The 25,239-nt window shown below is 39.3% G+C and overlaps 2 protein-coding genes across 2 annotated transcripts; both read right to left on the bottom strand.

Moving 5' to 3' along the window:
- Positions 1 to 223: 223 nt before the first annotated feature.
- On the bottom strand, positions 224 to 10,122 carry LOC139717289 (2-Hydroxyacid oxidase 1-like). The gene is made up of 9 exons (XM_071628780.1): positions 10,065 to 10,122; positions 8,924 to 9,133; positions 8,013 to 8,164; positions 7,186 to 7,447; positions 6,576 to 6,751; positions 5,809 to 5,900; positions 5,141 to 5,302; positions 1,875 to 1,944; positions 224 to 887 (listed from the first exon to the last, which is right to left on the bottom strand). The coding sequence occupies exons 2-9, from the start codon at positions 9,067 to 9,069 to the stop codon at positions 808 to 810; spliced, it is 1,140 nt and encodes a 379-aa protein (XP_071484881.1). The 5' UTR covers positions 9,070 to 9,133; positions 10,065 to 10,122; the 3' UTR covers positions 224 to 807.
- A 4,225-nt stretch (positions 10,123 to 14,347) lies between these two features.
- LOC139717353 (hemocyte protein-glutamine gamma-glutamyltransferase-like) lies at positions 14,348 to 24,008 on the bottom strand. The gene is made up of 11 exons (XM_071628859.1): positions 23,959 to 24,008; positions 22,964 to 23,471; positions 22,120 to 22,291; positions 20,815 to 21,412; positions 20,356 to 20,633; positions 18,848 to 18,920; positions 17,396 to 17,613; positions 16,098 to 16,328; positions 15,425 to 15,579; positions 14,727 to 14,920; positions 14,348 to 14,492 (listed from the first exon to the last, which is right to left on the bottom strand). The coding sequence occupies exons 1-11, from the start codon at positions 24,006 to 24,008 to the stop codon at positions 14,348 to 14,350; spliced, it is 2,622 nt and encodes an 873-aa protein (XP_071484960.1).
- Positions 24,009 to 25,239: the final 1,231 nt, after the last annotated feature.

The raw sequence follows: 25,239 nt of genomic DNA, 5'->3' as shown, positions 1-25,239 counted from the left end.
CAAATCACTCTTGCCATACTTGCCCTAAAATTTACGATCTTTCCTCTCTTTTACAACATCATCCAAAACCGCGCACACCCGTATAATGCTCTTAACAGATGGCGCCTTAATCAGATACACGTTCGTGAATCGATCTCAATTTGGAGCAAAGCTCACACTTGGTCCTAAGCGTACTTTATTACAGTTATGGTAGTAGGACATTTTGAGTTTATGCCCCCTTCTCTCCCATCTCCTTACCCATATTCAAAACTGGAAGACCATTGACACTTTCAAACAGAAACTTAAGACTGACTTATTTAAAGAACATTGTTGATAATTATGCAATTAATATATTTAATTACATTAGGACACTAATGAATGTGTAAACCTGTTATTAACTTATACTCGTTTGTTCCTCATGTTAAGTGTAAATGCCGATTCCGTGTTAATTTCTTAATGAACCGTGAATTGTAAAGCGCTCCGAAAACACTATTGTATGAGAAGCTATAAGATTTTTGATGTTGTTCATTTCTATATGTCATGAATATGTATTCATTCAAATTGAGTGTAACATGTTCAGCCCACGTGGGGAGGAAAACTTCGAGAGGTTCTCGGACGGAGATGGCGCCCTATATGGGGCAAGAATAAAGTTCAGTTTCTGAGTTTCAGTAATCATGCGTGTGATGTGTTGATCTTACCACCATCTTTTCTTCGGGCCCGTAACACATAATTATCTCAGTTACATATCCTTCCGGCTGCCATGCTAGCCTTGCTTCCAGCCGTCTATACTCGAAATGGACAGCATCAAAATAATTCCAAAATGTTGTTTCATAAATTCGATTTTTGGTTTTTATAGTATGATTCGTGGACGACAATGTCTTGTGGCAAGTCGCGAACATCTGCGCACCCTGCATGGGGAAAATAAGAAAAAAAAATAAAGATGTAAAATTTCTTCGTTTTAGTAGAAAATAAACAAAAGGACAATACTGTATAATAAAACGTAGAGGAAAACGGAAACATACGACAGATCTGGCTCATATGTCATAATAGATCGATTGGTTGTAAGGCAATGCCTATTTTTGTTTTCCCTTCAGGATTGCACTAACTAGCAAAACATGAATAGACCATTTGAGTGTGTGTGTGTGTGTGTGTGTGTGTGTGTGCATGCACGTGCGGGTGTGCATTGGAAGTCTTGAAGTCTTGGTCGTATTTTCAAAGTTTAGGTCTGGCTGGACATTAAAGCAGATTATTTGCTATAAATGAACGACATCTGTATTGCTATACCTAAAAAAAAATGGAACTAATCTGCAATTACGTTTACATTCTTTTTTCAGCAACGATACTTTATAAAATGATTTAGCAGGAGACATTTCAGGAAAAGTAAACCTTCACCTTATAGCATCTAAGACATACACATTCTGAGGTTATAGCGGAAGATGTAAGCTCGTCATATTATGTTTTACAAATTAGGGATAATCTCAGTATTGACTATCATACGGACAGAGAAAGAAAAGCTCTTTTTTTGTCTTTTTCAATCAAAAGTTTCACTCTGATAAAGAAACTTAAAAAGTTTCAGTTGTTCCGTGGTGTAGTTTAAAACAAGGAACTTTCAATGACTTCTTTTTCAGCAGACTACTTCTGTTCCTTTTTGCTATCAAGAACTTGAAGGCTGCATTCGTTCTTATGCAGTGATGAGGAAATAATCGCTATGGACATATGTAATTCACTATTTTGGAATGTATGAGTTAAGACTTATGGATTGAAAAGACAGTATCGGTGGAAATTCAATTGATTCAAAGGGTTCATGAATATTTGATCGATTTTTTAAACGCTACGGACAATAATAAACTCAACTATGTAAAGAAAAAAAATAAATAAAGTAAGACAATTCATACCGCAAAGGCCCAGCGCGTAATCCAGTTCGTTTCGGAGAATCTCTAGAACTTCACGAACGCCATCAGATCCCTAAGAGAAGGAGAGGAATAAAAAGTAACTCATGTTTGCTTGTTTGTTTGCTTGTTTGTTTGTTTTATGTGTTTTTGCGTGTAGGACCATCATAAAAGATTACAAATGATGATATATTCATCTTTCGATGATTATAAAGCTGTGAGCCTATCCATCCTCAAATCTTTAGTGAAAGATATTTGTTCTTGATAACAGAAATTTATGATATCTTTATCAATCATTATCAATATTCATATATTCATATTCCTTAGTAAGTTGAATACAAGAACCTAAATAGACCATTTCGTGATTTCACTTTGCGCATGATCAGAAAGGTCTTTCAAACAGGCAGCCATGTTGGTTTGTATCTTTACTTACGTACACTCTGTGAATATCTGGGGTGTAATAGAAAAAAAAAGAAGCGTGAATTCTATCAAATGCAAGCTTATGCATTAAGTCTCTATGGAAAGAGTGAAGTGCCTAAGCAATAGAGAAAAAAAAGAAGGTCATTTTCTGAAATTTGCACTTGAGCTAATTACGAAATGGCTCATTGACGTTCATTCAATTATGCAAATTATGCAATTATGAGCAAATCCAAAGCAAACAAACAAACAAACAAAACAAAACTAAACTAACTACGAGAAGACTCAGATTAAACTGTATAATACTGTCATACTTGTGCTCCCAAGCTCTGGTAATCTGAAGAACTTACGAATTGGAGGTTAAAGCTACACTGTAAAAACATCGGGGTTAGATTTAACACCATGGGTGTTAAATCTGACACCGATCAAGCTTCAATAAAGGACCACACCCACAGGTGTAGAAAATGTATTGTGACGGTGTTAAAAAGTGTTCACCTGGCACTTCGTGGTGTTAATTTGACACTGTGGCTGGTGATATTTTTGACACTGCGCTAGAGTTAATTCAATAATGACACCGCATTGTGTTGATTTGATATTGGGGGTGTTAATTTCAATGGTATAACACCCGTCCAGCTTCAATAGGAGACCACACCAACTGGTGTTACTGTGGTGTAAATGTGTTTACACATTTTTGCAAAAATCAAGTACTTTATCAGACAATTCTTTATCATCTTGTTGAAGTTCAAAATTAACCAGAAGTGCAGTTACTAAGAAACTATTCAAAAAACTATTTTATATTTTGAAATGACACCCAGAGGTGTTAATCTAACACCATGAATGAGCACCGGAAATTTAACACCAGCTCGGTGTTTCATATCTAACACCGGACTTTTTGCAGTGTATCTACTTTGAAAGCGATATTAGCAATAAGTAAAACAAGCGTTTTAAATGGACGCTTTTTTTCCAGCAAAATTCGGACTCTTGAGATCTCATGCAGTCACTTTATTTATGATGGCAAGTCCACACTATACCCGTAATGTTTGATGAACAGTGACCTGTCTTAATCTGGGTAACCCAATCAATTGCTGATAACCATTTGAACAGACAGTATGTTAGCAAACACCTCCTATTGAGATAGCGGCTTTAAAGAGGAAATCCACCCTAAAAATAAATAAACTTCAAAAGAAAGAGGAAAATGTACCCTACGGAACTATACAAAAATGACATAAATCGGATAAGAAATGAGAAAGATATGACATTTTGAAATTTCACATTTTTTGGGAAAACATTTCTAGACGACCCCTTATGAATATTCAATTCAGCAAGTTGACGACATCATGTTCTCACAATTTCTATTTCATGTACAAAAATGACAAAAATCTCATATTTCAGCTGTATGAATACCCAAAATAAACAAGAACAAAATGTTAACTCTGGTATATCTTGGTATGACAACATGCTCTAACTTGTATTATCTGAAAATAACAATTTTTCCTAATTTCATATATAAGATACATGAAAAGCTGTGAGGGTATGACATCATCATCTTGCTAATTTGAATATTCATAAAGACTGGTCAAGAAATGTTTTCCACAAAAAAATGAAATTTCAAAATAGCATATCTTCCTTATTTTTTATCCGATTTATGTCATTTCTGTACCGTTCTGTAGGGTATATTTTCCTCTTTCCTTTGAAGTTCATTTATTTTTAGGGAGGATATCCTCTTTAAAGCAGCTAACTCAATAGGAAAAGTTTGCTAACATCCTGTCTGTTTCAGTGATTATCAGCAATTGGTTGAGATACCTAGGTTAACACAGGGCACTGTTCATCAAACAATACGAACAAACAATTCCTCTTTAAGGGATGGCATAGTTTTGGTTGAGATAGTGGATTTAGATTTTAACTTTTTGCGTGCTAAATATCACTTACGAAATATTACAGAGCATACAATCCCAAAAGAAAGGTTATTGGATGAAAACTGGTTTTTGAAATGGCTGAGATATCAAAAAATAAAGTGTAACAAAGTGGTCCTAATAAAACGTAGGTCCCACCCTTTATTTGGACTTGTTTGTCTTTATATACGTTTTGACCTTTTCAAAACTGATTTTCATCAAATAAACTTTGAATTCTTTTACAATTGTATGCTCTTTCATAAGAGGTTTCTAATTATCTCTCTCTCTCTCTCTCACACACACACACGCACAAATGGAAAACTGAAACTCTATCTCAACCAAAACTATACTATCCCTTTAAATCAGGTATCATAAACAGAAGCCTACATCAGCATTCAAAGGACACGTACTGTTATGAAACGGACGATGGGTATAATGAGAAGGGCAAGGGGTCTCTTTCCCTTTTCAAGCTCCACAAACAAGAACAAAGTACTCGTGTATATGGATATACACCTACATATTGTTGACTGTAAAAATAACGAAATAGAAACAAATGGACAAAGAAAGACTGCGCCTTGCACGTTGCATAGGCTATAAGCCCATTTCATGTTCGTGTAGAGTAGATCACAATATCGGAAAAACCTTCTTAGGAATGACACGGATGACTGGGACACTTTCACTTCGAAAGCTCATTCATCACATCCCCACTCAGTAAATTTCCTGACTCTCAGGAAACTTTTTTCTGAGTACGAGAAAGATGATTGAATTTTGGAGAAAGAGAAAATTTGATCAACGTGGATATGAATACATGTGTACAAATGAATGATTAGGGACATTAGAATATTGCAAAACATATTCTACAGACATAATTTCTTCAACAAGATAACTTCGGTATTACTATGGTGTAATCATCTTAATACTAATTCTGTTTTGACACAAACTGTGTAGGTAAAACACCAGTACCCCGCATGCCAATCCCCACAATATGGGTCTCCCAACGAAGACAGCACGTGCTCCTCTCCCCAGGGCCTTCAGCACGTCGGTCCCTGTACGTACGCCCCCGTCCATGTAAACCTCGACACCAAGACCTCGGACAGCTTCCACAACTTCGGAGAGGGCATCGATCTTGAAAGGAAGGTCAAACGATTAGACAAAAAAAAAAAATGAATAAAAAAAAAAATAGACAAGGATATTGGCAGAACAGATTATGTTCTCTTTAATTATAATATCGTTTTCATTATTTTGTACTTCCTGTTAATTGAGTGGCCAACATTTACACAAACTTTTCTTTTATACGATTTTTTCCCGACAACACCCTTTCAAATCTGTGTTCATATTATATTCATCTTGTATTGCATTTATTTTCTATGATTGTATTTGAAAGTGATTATAAGACATTATAGATATCAGTTATGCAGGTACTTCTTTTCGAATATAGGCCTACGGATGAAATGTTATCCCCCCCCCCTGTAATGATTATAACGATGACGACTGAAATAACAATTAAAAGAATGCTAATGTTAATGATTATCCAAATGAAATTATATAAACGACAAATGGAAATAAAAAAGAATAAACATTACATAAAAAATGAGTTTGATTCAAGCAGTTGAAGGAACTGTCGTACTCACAGGCGCAGGAACGCCGTCAAGCTGCCGCCCTCCATGAGCCGAGACTATTACCGCACTGACTCCAGCGTCCGCTGCTTGGCGCGCGGCACGACCTGTTCAAAATATTCAAGATAGAGAATGGTGGTAAAATCTGCCCATCAAAGACAAGGAATCGGAATTTGATCTTAAGAATATACATAACATATAATGAACCCAGCATCATTTTTGACGAATGATTAGAAAATAATGACGACATGTCACCAATACCAAGCTTATTTGCCTTGGCGTTTACGTCATTCTTCAGTTCTGGCATTACGAAATTCCTAAGGTCTTGGAACAATATCGCTATTCCGTATTCGATTCGATTCAACTCAATTCAAATCAAGTTAATGTCATTTTTGTTTGGCGTAACGCAACATAATACAACAGAATCTTGCATTGGGCAGCTGATTATTGCCCTCTGAAAGGCGAGATGACTTCGGCGGATTTATCCCACGAGACCAGCACCCAAGAGTCATACAGCCCACGAATTGAACACTAGGCATGTAAAGCCCATGAGTTCGACATGAGGTAAAAACAGTCCACGAGTTTGACATTACAACACGGGGCTTAATGTGTCGGTCTCGTGGGCCTTGTTTGCTTAGTGTCGAACTCATGGGATGTATGACTCGTGGGCTGCATGACTCGTGGGTGTCGGGCTAGTAACGTGCATCCACTTCGTCTGCATCGGAATCAAAAGAGAAGATGAAAAAGAAAAGAAGAAGACGCGTTCTCTCAACGAATCTTACCGGTCAGAATTCCCTTGCAGACTATTGGAAGTGACGTCAGAGTTTTGAGCCACTTGATGTCCGCCCAGGTGACGCTGCTGTCCATGTCCTTACCAAAGTGCATGAAGAGAAACCTGTCTCCCTCTCTCCTTGAGGTCGCCTGAGCTTCAGAGTTCTCCACTTCCATGTTTCGATATCTGCTCGGAGAGAACCGCCAGCCAGTGCAACCATCTTGTTTGGTTTGGACCACATTGGTAACACAAAATAATCATGCTCATCAAAGACAGTAACGGACGTTGGAATAAGAAGCTTGGTAAATATGATTGCAGAAGAAATGGTATCTGCAAATTAGTACAGAATCATAACATCCCTTCCTTGAGTACGTACAACAAGAGTCCATAGATATATTTTAAAGAAAAAGCGCCGACTTTTTACCGAGTAAAAGAGAAATAAAATATTTTGTGTATTGTTTTCCTTTTTGTACATAACTTCAGACTAAGGACCAGCCATGCCAGACCTGTCATGACCGACAAAAATGAACAAAGCTGACTCAAATTCGTTGCAAAAAATTTATTAGGCCACAAATTCTCTAGGCGATAGTGGGATGGTGAGGTGTGGTTAGAGATCTTACCTGTATTCATCGTGTTGGAAGGAATTGAATTCGCGATTCTGATCTGCCGCTTTGAAGCCAGTTAGCGGGGAGTCAACAGTGACTACAACGGCTTTATACCCGGCTGCTTCGGCCCTGGCAATGAGCTGTCTGGTAACCTCTCTTTCCTTGAAGATGTAGGTCTGCACCCAGCGAAGTCCCCCAGGTGCCGCCCGAGCGACGTCGGCGAACGTCTTGTTGGAGAAGGCACTCTGAATCATTAACGTGCCGGCTTCTCTCACCCCTATGGGAAACGAGAGGGCAACGTGAGTCTATCTAAAATAATGGAAGGGCTTAAAGTCAGACTAGTTTGACATCGATTGCTGTGTTTCTTTAATGTAAGCATGAAATTATGCATGCGTATGACTGAATGTATGTGTGTGTATGTATGTATGTATGTATGTACGCATGTATGTGGTATATGTATTCTTTGCAGAATGATGATCGCATTATAAACGGAACGGAACCCTTCATACAGCTGTGTCACCGAGAATACGAGGTAACTTTTTGCTTTTCAATGTGTTTTTTTCCCGTGTTTTTATGAAGGCAAGAAGGTGCGATGAGTGACGTCATCATCTGGACTTTTAAATGCAGAAATATTAGAAAAACAAATTGCGAAATTTGAGAGAAATGAGAAGATACGGTCAAAAGTTAAATGAAATTTAAGCTTTCGTTAAATCCATGTCCCGCCATAGCTGGAGAAGGAGGCCAGAACAGTCTGTAATATCTGTGATGCTAAAACCCGAGCGCATTATTATTTTTGAAATGAGGTGAAAGGGCTCCTGAATAATTTAATTCAAAATTCCTACCTTGCGCGGTTGCCATTTCTCCATCGACGTGCGCCAGACAATGCGCGCCAGTTGCTGCGGCGCATATCGGCATGCTGATGGACTCGCCAAGGACTTCGGTTGAGAGGTTGCGATTGGAGACGTCATTGAGAATTTCTGGACGAAATCTGTACCTGTTTTGCAAGAAACGTTTAAGCAAACGGGTAACTAACTAGGATCCATGACGTCAGAGTTGGGGAAATTGCTATAATTATTATATGCTAAGTCCAGCGAAAAAAAAACAACAACAACAAAACTCGCACACATACACACACACACACAAACACAAACACGCACAGACACAGCCTTTAACAAGCCTAAGCTGATTGGACGTAATCGGTTGGCATGGACAAACTGAATTCTGAAATGCGCTTCTGTAAAGCTATTGTTTGGTGAAATTTGTATCATGTCGCATTCATGGCTAATCTGAAGACAGCCGATTACTAGTGAGTATAAGCCTACTGCTTTCAAGGGAGTTTATATTAGTTAAAGGTTTCCTTGTTCTACCTGAAATCATTCCTGTCTTACTAATGTGCATGTATTGTGTATCGAGATTGTTTCCTGTATTGCTGATGTGACCGAATAACGATGATAAATAAACAACAAACCGAAACAAATATGAATTTAGATCCCATTCCCCGTCATGAAAATGATCAGGTTAGTACCTACATAATAATCAGAGTCACTCTAACAATGATAATAATAATTCAGATCAGTCTATCACCAAACATCACCAGAAAATCATCGTAGTTCTTTTGTCTTCTCCTTTTGTGTGTGTGTGTGTGTGTGTGCCAAAAAGAAATACCCCTGACCAGGACCTCGCAAATCAATGCCTTAAAGAAAGGAATTGGTGTTTACGGTTTACCATCTAGCAAGAAAGTATAAACCTCTACCTCTGAAAAGCATCCTCACTGTCACGTGCTGTCTGACCAGGTTCGCTATATAACTCGTAGTAATTGAAGTGTGCGTGGGCGAGTTTGCTCTGTGCTAGGGTTCGAAACTCTGCAACCGTTTTGGGCCGATTCGTCATGCTCTCCATGTCTTTCGTCAAGTATGAACCCTGGGTGCCGTGACACTAGGGTGGGAGATTCTTGCACCTTGAACTGCAAACAACCGTATTGTATTCATAACATCTCTAGCTTGATGTGAGAGACCTATGAGTGTTTTAAAGTCCACCAGTCGCAGAAAATCCTGTAATTAGGGGTATACATTTCTTTCAAGTTTGGCCTTTAGGCCTACTCATGTAAACCACCACACCGTCTGCGCTGTATGTGTTACCACAGTATGCATATTAGATCAGGTAAATAGTTAATCTTCAAAACATTTAAAGTCCATTCCATTCAAAATACATTTATTTCTATCAGATCTGTCATAATACAGAAATTTATTTACATAAATAGCCCCACATGATAGTGCTGATGATTTACAAAATAGAGATTTGAGAACGTAAGGTTACATAATTTTTATACTTGTCCTGGGGTATCCTAATGCTGTAATTCAATTCATTTCAATTCATTTCTTATATCCAAAATAATAGTCTGAATTAATCTTATACAAGATATGAGAAAATTACTCTATAAAAATGGTACAAAAGAACAAGATCAATGTTCAAAAACTTCTAAGAAATAATGACATGTATGTGTTATTTATACCCTAGTTTACACAATGTTTAAGTAGGGCCTAAATTGACGCAGCAGAATATGTTTTATGTATCATTAATAACCTCTCCTTTTATATTGCATTGATAACAGCCATTTTGTCAATATGTTTCATAAAACCATTCACAGATTGGCCACTGCTAATTTGGAGGGGTAGTGAGTTCCAAAGTTATTTTGTCAGTCGGCCCGTTTTACCGCATTCACCCCAACCCTCTGTAACCAGTGCATCACATAGTGGGCGATCGTTTCAAAAATATCGTCACAGGATTCACCTCCAAAAATCACTATTCTATTTCTGTGTTTTTTCCCATCCCTTCCTTGAAAATTCAATCCAAGGATCTATGCAACGAATGTAGAATACGGATCTAATTCTCACCTTACGTGTATTCAGCTAAATATGTCCAGACAGAAGAAACGAATCTCTTACGGCTGTGTACAGCAGGATGGTCCACAACGTGAAATTTGAGCCAGTTGCAAGCTCTGAATGTGAGACTAATGCGAGATCTGTATGTATACAGTATACGTATGTGTACGGAGCGCACATCACAAGCACGTACGTGTCTTTATAGTGCGCGATATTTTGCAGTTTATATCTCTTTGCGTGTTCCTTACGTTCAATTTTCTGTTTCATGTTTTGTGCACAAACATTCTGAGTACCAGGTAGTTAAGATGTATCTGAAGTTGTACACTTGTGTATTTGACGCTGACTATTAAGACGTTTAGTTCTCTTAACGTATTAAGATAAAACAAGGAAAAGTAGAAATTACGCGGTGCGTAATATATGTCCCCGCCGGAAGTAACATTTTGTAGCCAATGTACAATATAGGTAAAAAATCAAGGTCAAAGGTCAAAGAAGTCAAAGGTCAAAATTCTGTGTAGAAGCTTTGAAGCCCTCACCTAGTGCCATCACATAAAGCAAACGGAATCGAAATCGGGTTAGAAATGGCGAAGGAGTAGCATTTTGTAGCCAATGTACAATATAGGTCAAAAATCAAGGTCAAAGGTCAAAGAAGTCAAAGGTCAAAATTCTGTGTAGAAGTTTTGAAGCCCTCACCTAGTGCCATCACATAAAGCAAACGGAATCGAAATTGGGTTAGAAATGGCGAAGGAGTAGCATTTTGAAAAAAATCAAGGTCAAAGGTCAAAGAAGTCAAAGGTCAAAATTCTGTGTAGAAGTTTTGAAGTCCTCACCTAGTGCCATCACATCAAGCAAACGGAATCGAAATCGGATTAGAAATGGCGAAGGAGTAGCATTTTGTAGCCGATGTACAATATAGGTCAAAAATCAAGGTCAAAGGTCAAAGAAGTCAAAGGTCAAAATTCTGTGTAGAAGTTTTGAAGCCCTCACCTAGTGCCATCACATAAAGCAAACGGAATCGAAATCGGGTTAGAAATGGCGAAGGAGTAGCATTTTGAAGCAAAATGTACAATATAGGTCAAAGGTCAAGGTCAAAGGTCAAGGTCAAAGGTCCCAACTGAAATTCTGTGTAGAAGTTTCAAAGCTCCCATGTAGTGCTATCATATAAAGCAAACAGAATCAAAATTGGCTCATAAATGACAGAGAAGTAGCAAATTGAACATTTTGATCACACACGGACGCACACACGGACGGACACACGGACGGACACACGGACACACACACGTACGGAGCCCGTTTCATAGTCCCCTGCTCGAACTCGTTCGGCGGGGACAAAAACTAATAATTCCGTGTTTCCATGTATTGGCAAATTTGGGCAATCCATTCCTGATTTTGTGGAAATTGAATGAACCGAACCAGTTTAGCAAGGTAAGATATGTCAGTGACCACACAACCATGTGAAATCGTTATGATATCATTTATTTCAGTCGAAAATAGGCGATGATTACAAACAGAAAAATGTCCATTGTAACAAATCAAGAAAGGAAGCGTATGGTAACGTTGTGCATGACATGGCAAACAAGATTATTTCATTGCAGGCCCATATATACACATTCAAATCGCGGACGGATAGGGCTTGGTCTTTTCGGGAATTGTGAGGGAGCTATGAATGAGAAAATACTTTGTGGGCGAGAAGTTAATGGGCTAATTTAATGTTGGTTGAGATGGTGAATTCAGATCTTAACTTTTTGCGAGATAATCAGAAACAACTTATGACATATGAAAGAACATACAATTCTAAAAGGAATGATAAGATTATTTGATATGAAAACTGTTTTTTAAATGACTGATGTATCCAAAAACAAAGTAGAACTAAGTATTCCTAGTAAAAGGTGGGTCCCACCTTTTAAGAAGAACGCTTTGGATTTTTGGATATTTCAGTCATTTCAAAACCAATTTTCATCAAATAAACTTTAATTCATCTCAGAATTGTATGCTCATTAGAGGTTTCTAATTTTCTCAAAATGTTGGATATCTGAAGCCCTATCTATACCAAACTATACAATCCTATTAAAGTATTACTCTAACATGTCTAACAGGCACATACTGTGAACATCAATAGATCACTGATCAAATTGTTAAGAAAGTTCATGTAGAACTGAAAGACGTGTTCTTCCTGTACAACTGGATGAGGTATAATAATGTCACATTGGTGTCCCAAGTTTGGCTAGGGACATGATACCTGATTTGATTCACAGTTTTGCGCTTTTAAAGTCCAGCCGAAATGTCACCTATCTCCTCCCATATCGTGTGTGGAACATCATTTGTTTCATAACGTACGTTAAAACTTTCTCTTTCGTAACATACATACATGATTATGTACACATATAAATTTTTGCTATGTAGGTAAGACAAACAATCGGAACATTGTGACAGTTCAAGTTAACGTTGAACCGCAATGTTTCGTCATCAAAACGATGCTTTCACTTAATTTGTATATTCACCACAGAGAAAACACGTGAGCATCGATAGGAATACACAATAACATAGCATATGCTCATTACATTACAAAATACAATCCATGTATATGAACAATACGTTTTCTTCTCTGATGCAATAGAAGTTCAGCCAAGATGTGATCTATCGTCTACCACATCAACACAATCGTGTTCGTATAGATGCATTTATGTAAATATATGGGTATACATACATGCATATTCATTTTTTTTTTTTGGGGGGGGGGGGGGCTAGAATGACCATCAATCGGAATATTCTGACCATAACGATGTGTTTTCACTTATTTTGTTTAGTCATCACAGTGAATACACACAAGCATCAATACTTTTAGAATACGTAATAACATGGTACGTCTATTACATTATAGCATTCATAATGTATGATATATTTACATTTATGTACAATGAATTTTTTGTCCTGATACAGTGGATTCAACCTTGCTGTAACGATGTCGTATGTAGCAGCATCTACCATGTCTATACACTGGTAATGACTGGATAGGTATAGCAACCACATAACTCCCCTCTGCTTGTGAAGACGGTAATGTTGTATGATGTGAATAGTGGCTTCAACTAGCCATGAAGACATTAGTAATCAGACATTACTGATCAGGGTAGCGTTTCATAAAGCTTGTCATTCACTGCTAAAATGTTTTTGAGCTACTAGTACTCTGTAACGTCTATATTTTCGAGAGATTATTTTTGTTGTGATATATGTTGAGCGGCTCAAAAACATATTCGCGGGGTTTTGAATTTGCGCTGCACAATTGCCAACCCATTAAAATGTGCAGAGAAAATTGTGAAGACATTTTCGCGGGTTTCAAAATTCGCGCTAGCCAAAAGTAGCGCGAAACGCGAGAAAATTAATGTACAGCGAAATTTTGTGCGTTTACCGACAAATTCTTGCATTTGATTAGCTGAGAGCAAATTTATCAATGTGACTCACTGGCAATGATGAAAGACGTGTTGAATAGCGGGTAATGGTATACAGCAAATGAGTATATTTGTAATTGAATATATAAAATATATTCAACTATAACTTCCGAAAAGCAGCTGCTTTGTAACTTAGGCTACATCTATCATACAAACATTATTCGGTAAAGGTACGGCTTAAGTGGCTTCATACTGTCCTTGTGTATTGTTAACATTTTTTTTGCTTTTTTGTTTGTTATAAACATAATGCAGGACTGCGTATAATCGCAAGACCAAGGAACTGGATTGACAAATGGTACACAAAACGCATCGATAATTCAAAGGTAGCTCGCTGACAGCGTGATACTTTCAGATGCAGGGTGTATATGCGATGATACATTCATATTTTTGTTAACTTTTTTGAAAGACAAGTCTTCATACATTCATGCTATGTACAAAGTGTGCCAAAGGCTAAACCCCCAAAATATGTACACTGTATAAGATAAAAATAATGATCATTATGAAGTAGTTTATATATGCACAGCGTAGGTCCTTTTTTGTTATTTTTCAACCTTTTCAAAACGAAAATGACATGAAATTAGGGAAAAACATATACAAGATTTTTGTTATATTCAAAATTTGCAGAAAGTCAACATTCCAAAATTGAAGTTTGGATCGTAGTAAGTTCTTTTGTGGAAGGGGCGATCACAAGGAATGCAATACAAGCAAAGGAATCATCTTCCCCTGCGAAAGACGAGACGAAAGTGGGATTAACGTATAGGGTAGAGCTGGTGCAGCAAAGGGTTTCGAATCAGGGACTGATTGATAGATAGTCCGACGTTTTCATCCGCCGAGTTACGGCACACCCTCTTTCTACTCTTCCTTTACTTCCACCTTGACCGATCCAGTGACATTTCGAAGTTCCTTCGAGTCGAATTCGACCAGGATAGCCTTCTTTCCAGGCTTTTTGGCCTTGAAAGATATCGTCCTCTTCATCTTCTCCCCAGGTTGAAGATCGCTGCGTGAGTAAGAATTTAGAATTGAATGATTAGAAACATTAATGAGGCGGAGCAGCTCGTTTCAGCGTTATAAGTACATCAGTCAATAACTTCGTTTTTATAAGAAGGATGTTTGCGTACTCTAACGAAACAGATATTATCTTCGTGTCGATGCTGCTCATATATCATAGTTACCGTTATCATTTTCATCATTATTATAAATCATCGATTATCGTTATTGATGTCATATTCACCTTTGCTTCACCGTAAATGGCTTTACGAGCTTTGGTGCCTCGATTTCGAACTCGCATCTCGTGAGGGGCCGCCGCAACGGGTTGGTGAACTCGATCGTCAGGCTCACTTCGGACTTGTCTACTTCTGCCTTCACGTCGAGGTCTGGGATTTTCAACCGGATCTCATCTTGGTGGCTCACCGCTCTCGAAGTCTCCTAGGAGAGCAACATGGAGTTCTCAACAAGTTAAAGGAAAGGTAAAGCTTTGGGTTGGATGTGGCTTCGGGTTTTTGATTTTTAAGATGTAAGGTGTAAGATAATGAGAAATCACTTCTGACATATGGAAGAGCATACACTTCTGAAAGCTATTTATACTTTTTTTATGAAAATCGGTTTTGATATGACTGAAATATCCATTTCCAGATCTCTCTCTCTCTCTTTACAATGTCACAACAGTTTCCTCTTTGTTTCCACACGGGAGGGGGGGGGGGAGGTGGATTAACCCTACGTGTTTGTGTGTTTGTGTGTGAGTGTGTGTGTATGTGTGTGCATTGCCGGACATACCTCTAGCAATAGGGAGAGCACGACATTCAGATACAGCTACATGTCGTATGATGGTAGTGCCATATGATAAAAATGTGATAAGTGGTAAGGGTTGTATCCGGTGTGTTCAATGTTCTTGTGATTTGAATAATTTTCATCGATTTCTTCAGGACAAACCTCAATGTGGGCCATGACGAAGACGGAGAGGAGTCCCTCGTCATCGATCTTGTCGTCGTAATCGTCGAGAGTGACGTCGATGATCATCTCCATGTGACTATTGCCCGGGACAACTTTGTCCATCTTGTCCGTCTTCACGGTATTCAGAATCCTCCCTGTGAATGCGAATATGCAAAGGTACACTAGTACGAATTAAAGGGGCTATCCGCGTGACGTGCATCAAAATAATTATGCAGTGCAGAGACTGTTGCTATAACAGTCATGTCGCGACTTGCTATTTCTTAACCTTGAATAAATTCGTCATGTTTGCTCATTGCAGTCAGACCTTGCAAAACTGATGGGAAAAATAAAGATGTGATTGAATGACGAAGTCCAAGCGAATCACGCGACAATCGCAATCTCTATCACTGATCACAACATTGAATACCCACGAGAAATTCTTAAATAAAAATGAATACCGCAAGACAGTTGAAAACACCAAGCTTTATAGTCGCAAGATGTGACTCCATGGAGTGGAATAGACGCTTTAGTACCTCTCTATGTCATGATCTATTCTGGATTACATACAATTTTTCTTGTCATAATCTTGAAATGAATTATGTCTCAAAATACAAACTTAAAAAGGGGGAATTAGACCAAAAAAAAAAAGAGAATCAAGGAGTAATACGAATACCTGTGTAGCTGCAACTCTCAATCTTTGCCTTGAGGAAGAGTGTTCTCCCCTCAGAGCTCGTGTTGTGCACGTCGATCTTGACCTTGAAATCCTGTCCGATGAAGACATCTTCCAGGTTGGTCACGGTGATCTTCACCTCTTCCTCCGGCTCCTCCTCGTCCTTGTTGTACAGCATTCGCAGGGAGCCTTTACCGAGGGCGCTCTTCACAACAGCGCGCTCCTCGTCAGACCCTAAGGAATGGAGGCGAAAGCACAAATGGCGGTAAATGTCACATCTAGAGACACCTTACACGTTCCAGATGACAATCTTAACATAGTCAATGAAAATTATAGATTTTGACAGCCTCCAATTGAATCTAATTGATGCTACGCCATAATTCAGTCGCAAAAGCTCCCTTGAATTGTAAAACGGCTCATGATTTTTCATGTATCTTTTAGCTGTGTAACAATCTTGTAGGGTATCATTTCATGTGAATACCAACAGCTCAAACCATTGGCTGAGCATTGTCACATAAACGACATCAACAAATGCTTTCCTCACGTGATTTTATTGCACTTCAGTTTCAACTCAAGGTCTTCTATTGTTTCCTTTGTGGCTCTTAACAATGTTTAAATCGCCAGACACATTATATGCTTCTTGTTTTTACAGATGTAACGAGCAGTGCTAAAACAATTATTAATAAAATACTCCATAAAACATACTTCATAAAACCACAATAGAAACTGAAGATGTCATCATTGTTAAACCAAAAAATACATATATGAATTAAAGCAACAAAAATATGTGCGTGACGCAATATGAAAATCAGATTTGTATTTATAATGACGGCTATACTTGTTCTGAAGAGTTTACAGTGAATAGCAAAATGATTAACTCCTTTTGAGCAAATGCACTTAAAATGAACAAATTGTAATTTAAACGGGACACGTCTCTGTATAGTCAAAGGTCTCTCCTTAAAAAAAGGAGCTGATTTAACAGTCATGTTGATCCACTGTACCTATATAAGTTGTATACGGGCTTTGGAAGGAATCGTCACTGATCAAGAATTTTGATGCAGGAACAGCATGATTGGATGCAACTGTAAAAGAATTGTGGCTGTGTTCAAACCCATCGTCGGGTCAAGTCTTCTTGTAAAACGAATGAACTGTAATAATACGCGCTATTGCTGTTATTGTTAATAGTTATCAGAATTAGTATAGTAAAAGTATTAGCATCATCCTTATTATCTCTGTAAATACGCATGCATACAATCGATTGCTGTTGGGGCTTCTAAATAACATTTCAACACACAACGCACCTTCTGCAAACTTGTAGGCTAGTGTGAGTACTTCCCGATTCTTTTCGTTGTCGTAATCATCGTCGACGCCGACACGCTGAGTGCTGATATTGGCGCCAACCCCGTTCTTGATGGTTGATATCCTTTTGTAGGAGGCCATTGATGGGTCGGACGGATACACCGGGTCGGTCTTCACCTTCCACGTCACACGGTCCGAATTAACCTCGGCGAAGATGAACCTTTGGCGAGGAAGTGGACGTAAAAACGGATCGGAAACGCATTTGGAAACGGGTTAGACAAATAGCGAAGCGAAACAACACGTTATCTTTTGTATTCTATTTGGTGATTGACGAGCAAAATTAAACAGACATAACAGTGATCAATGTCATCGAAACAGCATGAAGAGTTAAAGTTGTGGAAGCTGTTAAAGTCTAGTGTCAAGTTGGTTCTGATAGTGATATCAGTGACAATCACGTAATTATGCAAATTACACAGCATTCACATTGCTCCCTTGTCCCTATACTGTATCGGTGTTGTACCTCAGGTATACCGATGGCAATGTGAATGTGCACCCCCGTACAGTTTGTCGCTGTACAGTCCCGTTACAAACTGACACTTGGGCGCGTCCCGTTACAGCACTGGTCCTGTACGGGGACGGGCGGCAATGTTAAGGCGTCTCGGCACAACTCCATTAAAAAAAATTCAAATATAATGAAAATTTAACATATTTTCACTTTTCTAGCTTCATGAAAGAGCACTTGACTTCCCTCTGTCGAAAGCAGGGGGACTAATACTTCTGGTAAAGTATATCAGTAACAAGTCCTTGGAATGTATACTTTTCAGGAAAATGAAATTTTGTAGAATTCACCTTCATAATTCTTCATAATTACTGTTGCCCATAAGGACGTCATGCAGTGTCCTAGTCTCACTATCTAGCAATGGCGGCACCAAAATTCATAACTTTTGAACGAAACGCCCGATTTTCCTCAAACTTTCACAGGTGTGTTCTTCAAATATTATCATCCTTGCATGTTTTCATTCATCCCGCATTTATGTTTCGCTTCTGTTTCCTTTAAGGTCATAAACATTTTTTTTTTCTATTCAAATCTTATCTGCCAAAGAACACGTCATAATGTGTAACTATTCTTAGTGATCTACGAATTTATTTGAAAGCTGCAATAAAGTATATGGAATCACTCATTTCTATTGTGTACTCAACAAGATTTACAGAAGCTGAGAAAGGAACAATGAGACTAAAACGGTTTCCCTTCCCGCCACACCTATGAACCTCTAATTGACGGTTGGACTTTTGAGCTGCCCAAACATTGCCACGTTTGATGGCTTCGTAAGAATGAATGGAAACACAGACTAGATAAACAATCTGTCACAGCTAAACGTGGTTATACTTCAGTTTCTTACAAACTTGAGCATATACACGGAGGGTAACATTCAAGTCTGTTGCACTACACGTACTTTCCGTCGAATGGTATATTGACCAAGCCACGCTTGATCGCCAGGACAGGGGCAGGACCACACATGTAAAACCCTGTGCATTAAAGAAACAGAAAGATGGACAGACAGTTAGTGTGTGTGTGTGCGCGCGCGCGTGTGTGTGTGTGAGGGATGAATACGGGGTTTCACGGTTCCATTTGTCGTTTTATAAAATCAGAGCCATGTTTGTTTTTAAATTCACTGAGATAAGTATCAATGGGGTAATGATTACTCATTATGATCTTTGTAAATGGTACTTGCAAGCACATCCACCTGGCCGCGAGCCTGGTATTTTGGTGATATTGATAGAAGCGCTTGCTGTCAAATACAAAACATGGATGCCTGTCGGAGTGTCACCTGATACGCATGCAAGTTCATTTTTTTTTTGAACATGAATCCCATAAATTGTTATGTCAAGCAGGCTTATGCTTTATTCTGCTTTGAAAACGAGTGACATGCCTAACCGATATTATTCTCGTTCAGACGGTGACTCCTAACCTAGAGAACAGCTATCTTCGAGGATAAGTTCGCAGTTACACCGTGTAGACGCACCCATTGATAGCTAACTGGAAGTCAAATCGAAGATAGCTATTCACGAGATATATCAGGGCTAGTGCTCTATCAGCGGGGGGTTCCCAATCGTGTCGACAGAACTTGTTGATAGGAACTTGCAGATAAGCATAGTTGCATGGGAGAGTGAACCCATCCTCGGGGATAGCTACCTTCGAGGATAAACTTCGTCGTGTGAATGCGCGTCGTAGTTAGGGGGCCAGAGCTTATTGTGGAAGATAGCTATCCTCGAGATTAAGGATCACCGTATCAACCTAACTATTCAGAAAAAAAAGAAAGGTCATTTGTCCCAATGTGCACATGAGCTTACTGTGAACTGGCTTATGAACACATCAGAATAAATCATCAGAACATGGCATGACATACGCTTCTTTCTCGCCGACAATATGAAACTGAACTTAACTGTGAGATCACAATAACATGAAAATCGTAAACTGTTGTACATAATTATAATATGATTACACACTGTAAGGCGGATAAGGAGAAGAGAACATGTACTTCAAACGGACACCGCTATTGGCCGAATATTTCAATGTCTTGACCCTTTAGAGCGCAATTTTTCATAGTGTTATCAATTACGCACGTTTAAAACTAATCGCTTTTCCTGTAAATCAAAACATGATTAAAAATGCAAAGGGAATGTGGATTGGGTAAGGTAAAGGTTTCAGAAACATCGTAAGATGCAAACACAACATTGCATAATAACAAAATTGTTTTCAAATAATCAAAGGGTTAACGGTTCATCTATGAGTATTTGACATGGCCAATTCTTGATGAATGCTACATAATTCTCGGTTATAAGATTCTTGGACACTATTCCTGCCGATTGTCGCCACCTAGACAGTCTATAGAGGGAGCCATTTTTTCACAAAGAACTTTTATTGACTTAATATTAGCTTAACATAGAGGGAACACTTTACCCTGGCTGAGTTCTTGTGGAGTAGCATCGACAGCTTGCCATCCGCCGAACCCCGGATCCAAGTCATCGCGAGTCATCCACGCTTCGTTCCACACGTGGAAGTTCCAAACAGAATCTTTACCCTCGATTTTTTCGCCGTCCTCGTCCACGAAGGCATCAATGGTCATGCTGCCGTCGGTGTCGTGGGCTGACCGGAAGTTGGTGACGCTTCGCGCGGGGATGCCAAGGCAGCGAAGGAAAGTGGTGAAGACTCCAGAGAAGACCCAGCACTGTCCGTATCTAGGCAACAGAAGAAAACCAGAAGGAATCATTATCTCATTCCGGCAGTCAGAGAGGATGTCTTTAAAAACCTTAGAGTTGAGATAAGCTTTAATGATAGCTGCTTTAATTCCCTGAGTAGATGCAGTGATTGTATTGCATTTCCTTACAGCTGGTACGCACCGTCATCCGTCATCCTTACCTGACGCTTTCGTTGGTCCTTTTGAACTCTTCCAGAATTTTGACGCTGCCATTCCAGTGACTGGGACTGACCCCATCTTCGTAATTCCCTGACCAGTTGCCCCAGAGAACCCTATCATTAATAGCATAAGACAGCAGACGGGAGACTTTTATGGGGCAAAAACGGAAGTCGGCCTGGACGCAGCTTTCAAACACCATGAAGACGGCATCCCTGACATCCTGATCAAACTGCCCAAAGTTCCACTTCATGCCGAATGAGCTTTTGTACGTTCCCCGCCAGATTCTACCCATGTCCGACAGCACGTACTCCTCGCGTTCGACTTTGTCGCCCATATACACGGCGTCTTGCTCGCACCAGGGGTTGAACAGCATGTATAGCACGCATTCCTGTGGGAACTTTGCCCGCATGCCGGACCTCTTGCTCTCCACGAGCACGCTCAGACTGTATCTGCCAACGGGAGCGACGGGAGGGCTGCGGACATTCAACGTTACGCTGTTTTTGTCCGAAGACTTCAGATTGGCGCTCCAGTCAAATCCAATGGCCTCTTTCCCTACAGGGATGGTAATTAGAGTCCCGCTCCATTCCATGGGTCTTTCACCTAAAACAATAACAGGAAAATAACGATTAACAAAAAGAAAGAAGAAGAAAGAAGAACACGAAAAAGAAGAACACGTGAAGGAGAAGGGAATATAGGATATGTGACCACCTAATGATTTTTATGTATTCATCACCGAAATAAAGCCAACAATGCATCTATACTGCACCATCATGCAATGAAATAATGCCGAATATTGTCAACCTTTCTAAATACTTGCAAGGGTATTAAGTTTATTAACTTGGGGCATCATGGATTACATTTAAAAAAATTGTAGTAAATAACGAAAAAGTTATTATTTATGATCATGATTATCATTAACATTTGCTGTATCTATTAACTACTATGGTCCATATTAGTCTCATTATCATTATATATTATAATCATTATTAGTATAACTTAGCAAAAGTAGGTGTAGCAAGAGTGGAAGTAGTAGAGGTACTGGTGGTTGCACACACACACACACACACACACACATACACACGAAGACACACTGCCTCTTTGTTTTTCTCATAAAGCGTACATTGACCAATCAAAAATCTGTGTAATATTGGGCGAGGGGGGGGGGCATTTTATGATGCGTTTTGTCCGACAAACTTACAGGAAAAAATGTGCTCTCAGCCATCAGATGCAAGGACTTCAGTAGCTTATAACAATTTGTCGGAAAAAATCTGACAAAACGCTTCATGAAATGCCTTCAGGAATGTTACCTTCCATCTTCAGAGCAAACTGCAGGATAAGTGTTTCCCTCTTGGGCTTATACTCCCGGTTGAGTTGCACCTCAATCGTGAACTCCTGACCCCTCCGGACTATAAGTTCATTGTTCCTGCCATCATCGAACTCATATTCTGACGTGAAGTGCAGAAAGCCGTTGGAGAGAACCTGTCGAAAAAAAGAATGCACACATGCAGGAACACACACACACACACACATACACGCAGAAACAAAATCATTTACCAAAATATATGACATGCGTTGATGCGATTCATAATCTGAGAAATCGATGGTATCCTTCGCCAAACAGCTTAAAAGCTGAAAAACTTTAATGATCAATTTGAAAGGCATCATTCTTGAAAAAAAAATCTCTAAACGAAGAAAAATCAAACGCATTTATGACCTGACCTAACGCGCTAGGTACTTGTGAGAAACATGAACCATGCAGCTTGACGAATGTGCTTTCGCTTTCGGAATATGCCCATTCATGTCTTTGTTTGTATGTTTGTTTTGTTGGTTTTATTTTAATGTTTTTGAAGGTTACTGAATAAGAAGTCATTCGTTTTTCTTAATTTTAGTCTGCATTATGTAACGGTTACTTGGTCTCAAAGGTCCATCAAGATTAGAGAGAAAAAATATCATTGTGGATAGAATTATAATACAAATGATTCTTGCCAAAAAAATGATTAATTATCAGAAAACTAAGAGCAAAAACACACAGCTGATGAAAGAACTGGGCAACAGCAGAGACAAAACTAAGAAGAAAAGCATTCATTCCATCTTTTCTGAATAAGCGTATCGGAAAAAGAAAAGTGGTCAAGTGACAAAGCAGTCTCTTACATTTAGGCCCACATCGGTGACCTTGAGAGACGGCAGCGTTGGTCGCGGAGGAGCCGATGGCGCTGGCTGAGAGGGCGCTGGTTCACTCGCGGGGGTCGGTTCTGGAGGTGCAGCTGGGTTCTCCGCGGGAGTTTCTCCAGCGGCTTCTGCCGGAGCAGTAGTTGAAGCGTCTGCAGGGGTATCGATTGAAGCCGCGGGAGCGTCTTCCGATGAACCGCTGACAGGTGGCTGGTTCGAGTTTCCGTCAGTGTTCCCACTCGGTGTCTCATCGTCATCGTCATCGTTATCATCCTCCTCCTCCAGGGCTGGCGGCTGCGGTTGGTTACTGAAATAGATCTCGAACCAATACCAGCCGTTGTTGGTTGCGCCTGATCCACCAGTGGCCCCGGAAGACGCGGCGGCTGGCGGTTGTCGAGAATTCGCCCCTGAGCCCGTGTTTGCGGGAGCAGTTGGGTGCTCATTGGGCTTACTAGGAGCCGCCCCTCCTTTGCTAGATCCAGATCCCATTCTGTGAAAAGAACAACCAGAGGACAGAGATGCTGAAAAAATAGACATGTTCAGTAAGAACGAAAGAAATCTTGTCATAAATACAAATAGCTTTAACAGTTTCCAAAACATTCTACACAAATCCACTCCCCCTTGATATCAATTAGGAGTGTGACTCAACGCTCTTAAACGCACTGTAAATTTACACTAAAGATGTCTTTCTCGCTCTTACGAAGAGTTTCATTTTAGCAAATGAACAAAGCAAATTTCTTTTTACGATTGGTCAAGTGCATGCGGGCCTCAATGCGATTGTATTGTAGTCATGTGGGGATCATTTTGTTATTCTTGTTATTGGAAACTACTTCTTTGACTCGGGGATTTATTCTGGCTTCGTATAATGGCCCCTTCAAAATTATGCATGGGATTGCGTTGGCCTTTTATGATCCCATACGATTTAACACAGTGGCGGTCCCGAGCACAAGCTAGCAAATGATAACCATATTCTTCACTTATGTCCCTTGCGGGTTCCTCCAGACCAGGCACTGGGTAGCATGGGCATCTTAGATCTCACGTGATTAGTCATCTGCAAGCACACAGTATGTGCTCCTAAAGAAAGCAGGGGAAGGTTCCTAAGGCCGATTTGTGATCCAGTGGTCAAGCGTGCACAACAAAGATTACGATTGTGGAACCCCTGCAGTTCGCCCATGATTCCCGTGATCACATCGGTAGGGGATTCTCTTGTAAGGACTTTGTTTTTTTTTTTTTTGTTTTTTTTTTTTTTTTGGTTTGAGGGGCCAAATGCCCGCATGCCTCCATAGGCAGTGGTAGTGGTAACCCCCCCCCCCAAAAAAAAAAAAAGAAAAAAAAAAAAGAAAAAAAAAGACTCGATCAAATTCATTTAAACTCAAGCGGTATCTACAAATCTACAGTATATGACTTTTTATCAACGCCTACATTTTTAACATCATCTTGTATCGACCATGTTACACAGAAAATGTAGGAGGGTTAATTTTTAAGTATAGGCTTCATTTAGTCATCACTTAACAACTAGATTGGCATGTTATTATGATCAATATCAATCTTTCATGAAAGTAACATTTCATGTATGTAAAGCATTCGTAATCTTTCATATTCCATGTCTGATTGGAATAAACTTATATCACTTGTTTGACAAATGTATTTGATCTTAGTCTTATCATTGAGGACAACTTGAACGTAGAAGGTATAACACTTTAGACTTTAAGAAAGGAATAACATGCCGGATTGCAGAGAAAAAGAAAAGGGATAAAGACAATGACACACAAGCGCATTTGGTATTCTTCATGTACGTATATGCCACAACAGGATAATTTATCCTCGTCTCTATTTTTATGCGTCATTGTTGCACTCATTACATAAATACGTCGGTTGAGAATGATAGGAGAAGCCTTGTCATTTCCACTGTTGCAATCATCATGGCGTTCTTATCAAATAATCATTATCATCAAATAATCATTATTTGTGTCCAGGACGATGTAATAAAATGAAAGCTGAATAATTGCGTGGCCAATAATGGCGACTCAATCACAAATGCTAATGGGGTGACAACAATGCTGGTAGGGCTGATGAGGTTCACGCTGATGACTGGTTCAAGGACGAGTACAAGGTGGAAGCGTAACACAGATACGGGACTGAATATGAAAAGATCTCATCCCCCATGATGTGTGTTATTATACCTACCGTCCCACGGTGCGATACTGTATGATAATTCCAAATGTATGCAAGATTTCAGTGTACGGGTCATATATATT

The sequence above is a fragment of the Diadema antillarum genome, unplaced genomic scaffold, assembly GCF_040938485.1.
Source record: "Diadema antillarum isolate AM-2024a unplaced genomic scaffold, OU_Dant_1.0 scf00000074, whole genome shotgun sequence".
NCBI classification, from domain to species: domain Eukaryota; kingdom Metazoa; phylum Echinodermata; class Echinoidea; order Diadematoida; family Diadematidae; genus Diadema; species Diadema antillarum.
Note: the sequence above shows the minus strand (reverse complement) of the source record. Positions and strands in the feature narration are given on the sequence as shown.

Excerpts from the sequence above, each read along its gene's own strand:
- LOC139717289 (XM_071628780.1), bottom strand. The coding sequence starts at position 9,069 with ATGGAGAGCATGACGAATCGGCCCAAAACGGTTGCAGAGTTTCGAACC. Across the intron at positions 8,165-8,923 it reads AGTGAGGATGCTTTTCAGAG|GTACAGATTTCGTCCAGAAA; the intron begins GTAGAGGTTTAT and ends CTTGCAAAACAG. Across the intron at positions 1,945-5,140 it reads TGTGGGGATTGGCATGCGGG|GGATCTGATGGCGTTCGTGA; the intron begins GTACTGGTGTTT and ends TCCTTCTCTTAG.
- LOC139717353 (XM_071628859.1), bottom strand. The coding sequence starts at position 24,008 with ATGCCCATGCTACCCAGTGCCTGGTCTGGAGGAACCCGCAAGGGACAT. Across the intron at positions 16,329-17,395 it reads AGCCTACAAGTTTGCAGAAG|GGTCTGACGAGGAGCGCGCT; the intron begins GTGCGTTGTGTG and ends TCCATTCCTTAG. Across the intron at positions 14,493-14,726 it reads CCATTTACGGTGAAGCAAAG|CGATCTTCAACCTGGGGAGA; the intron begins GTGAATATGACA and ends TTACTCACGCAG.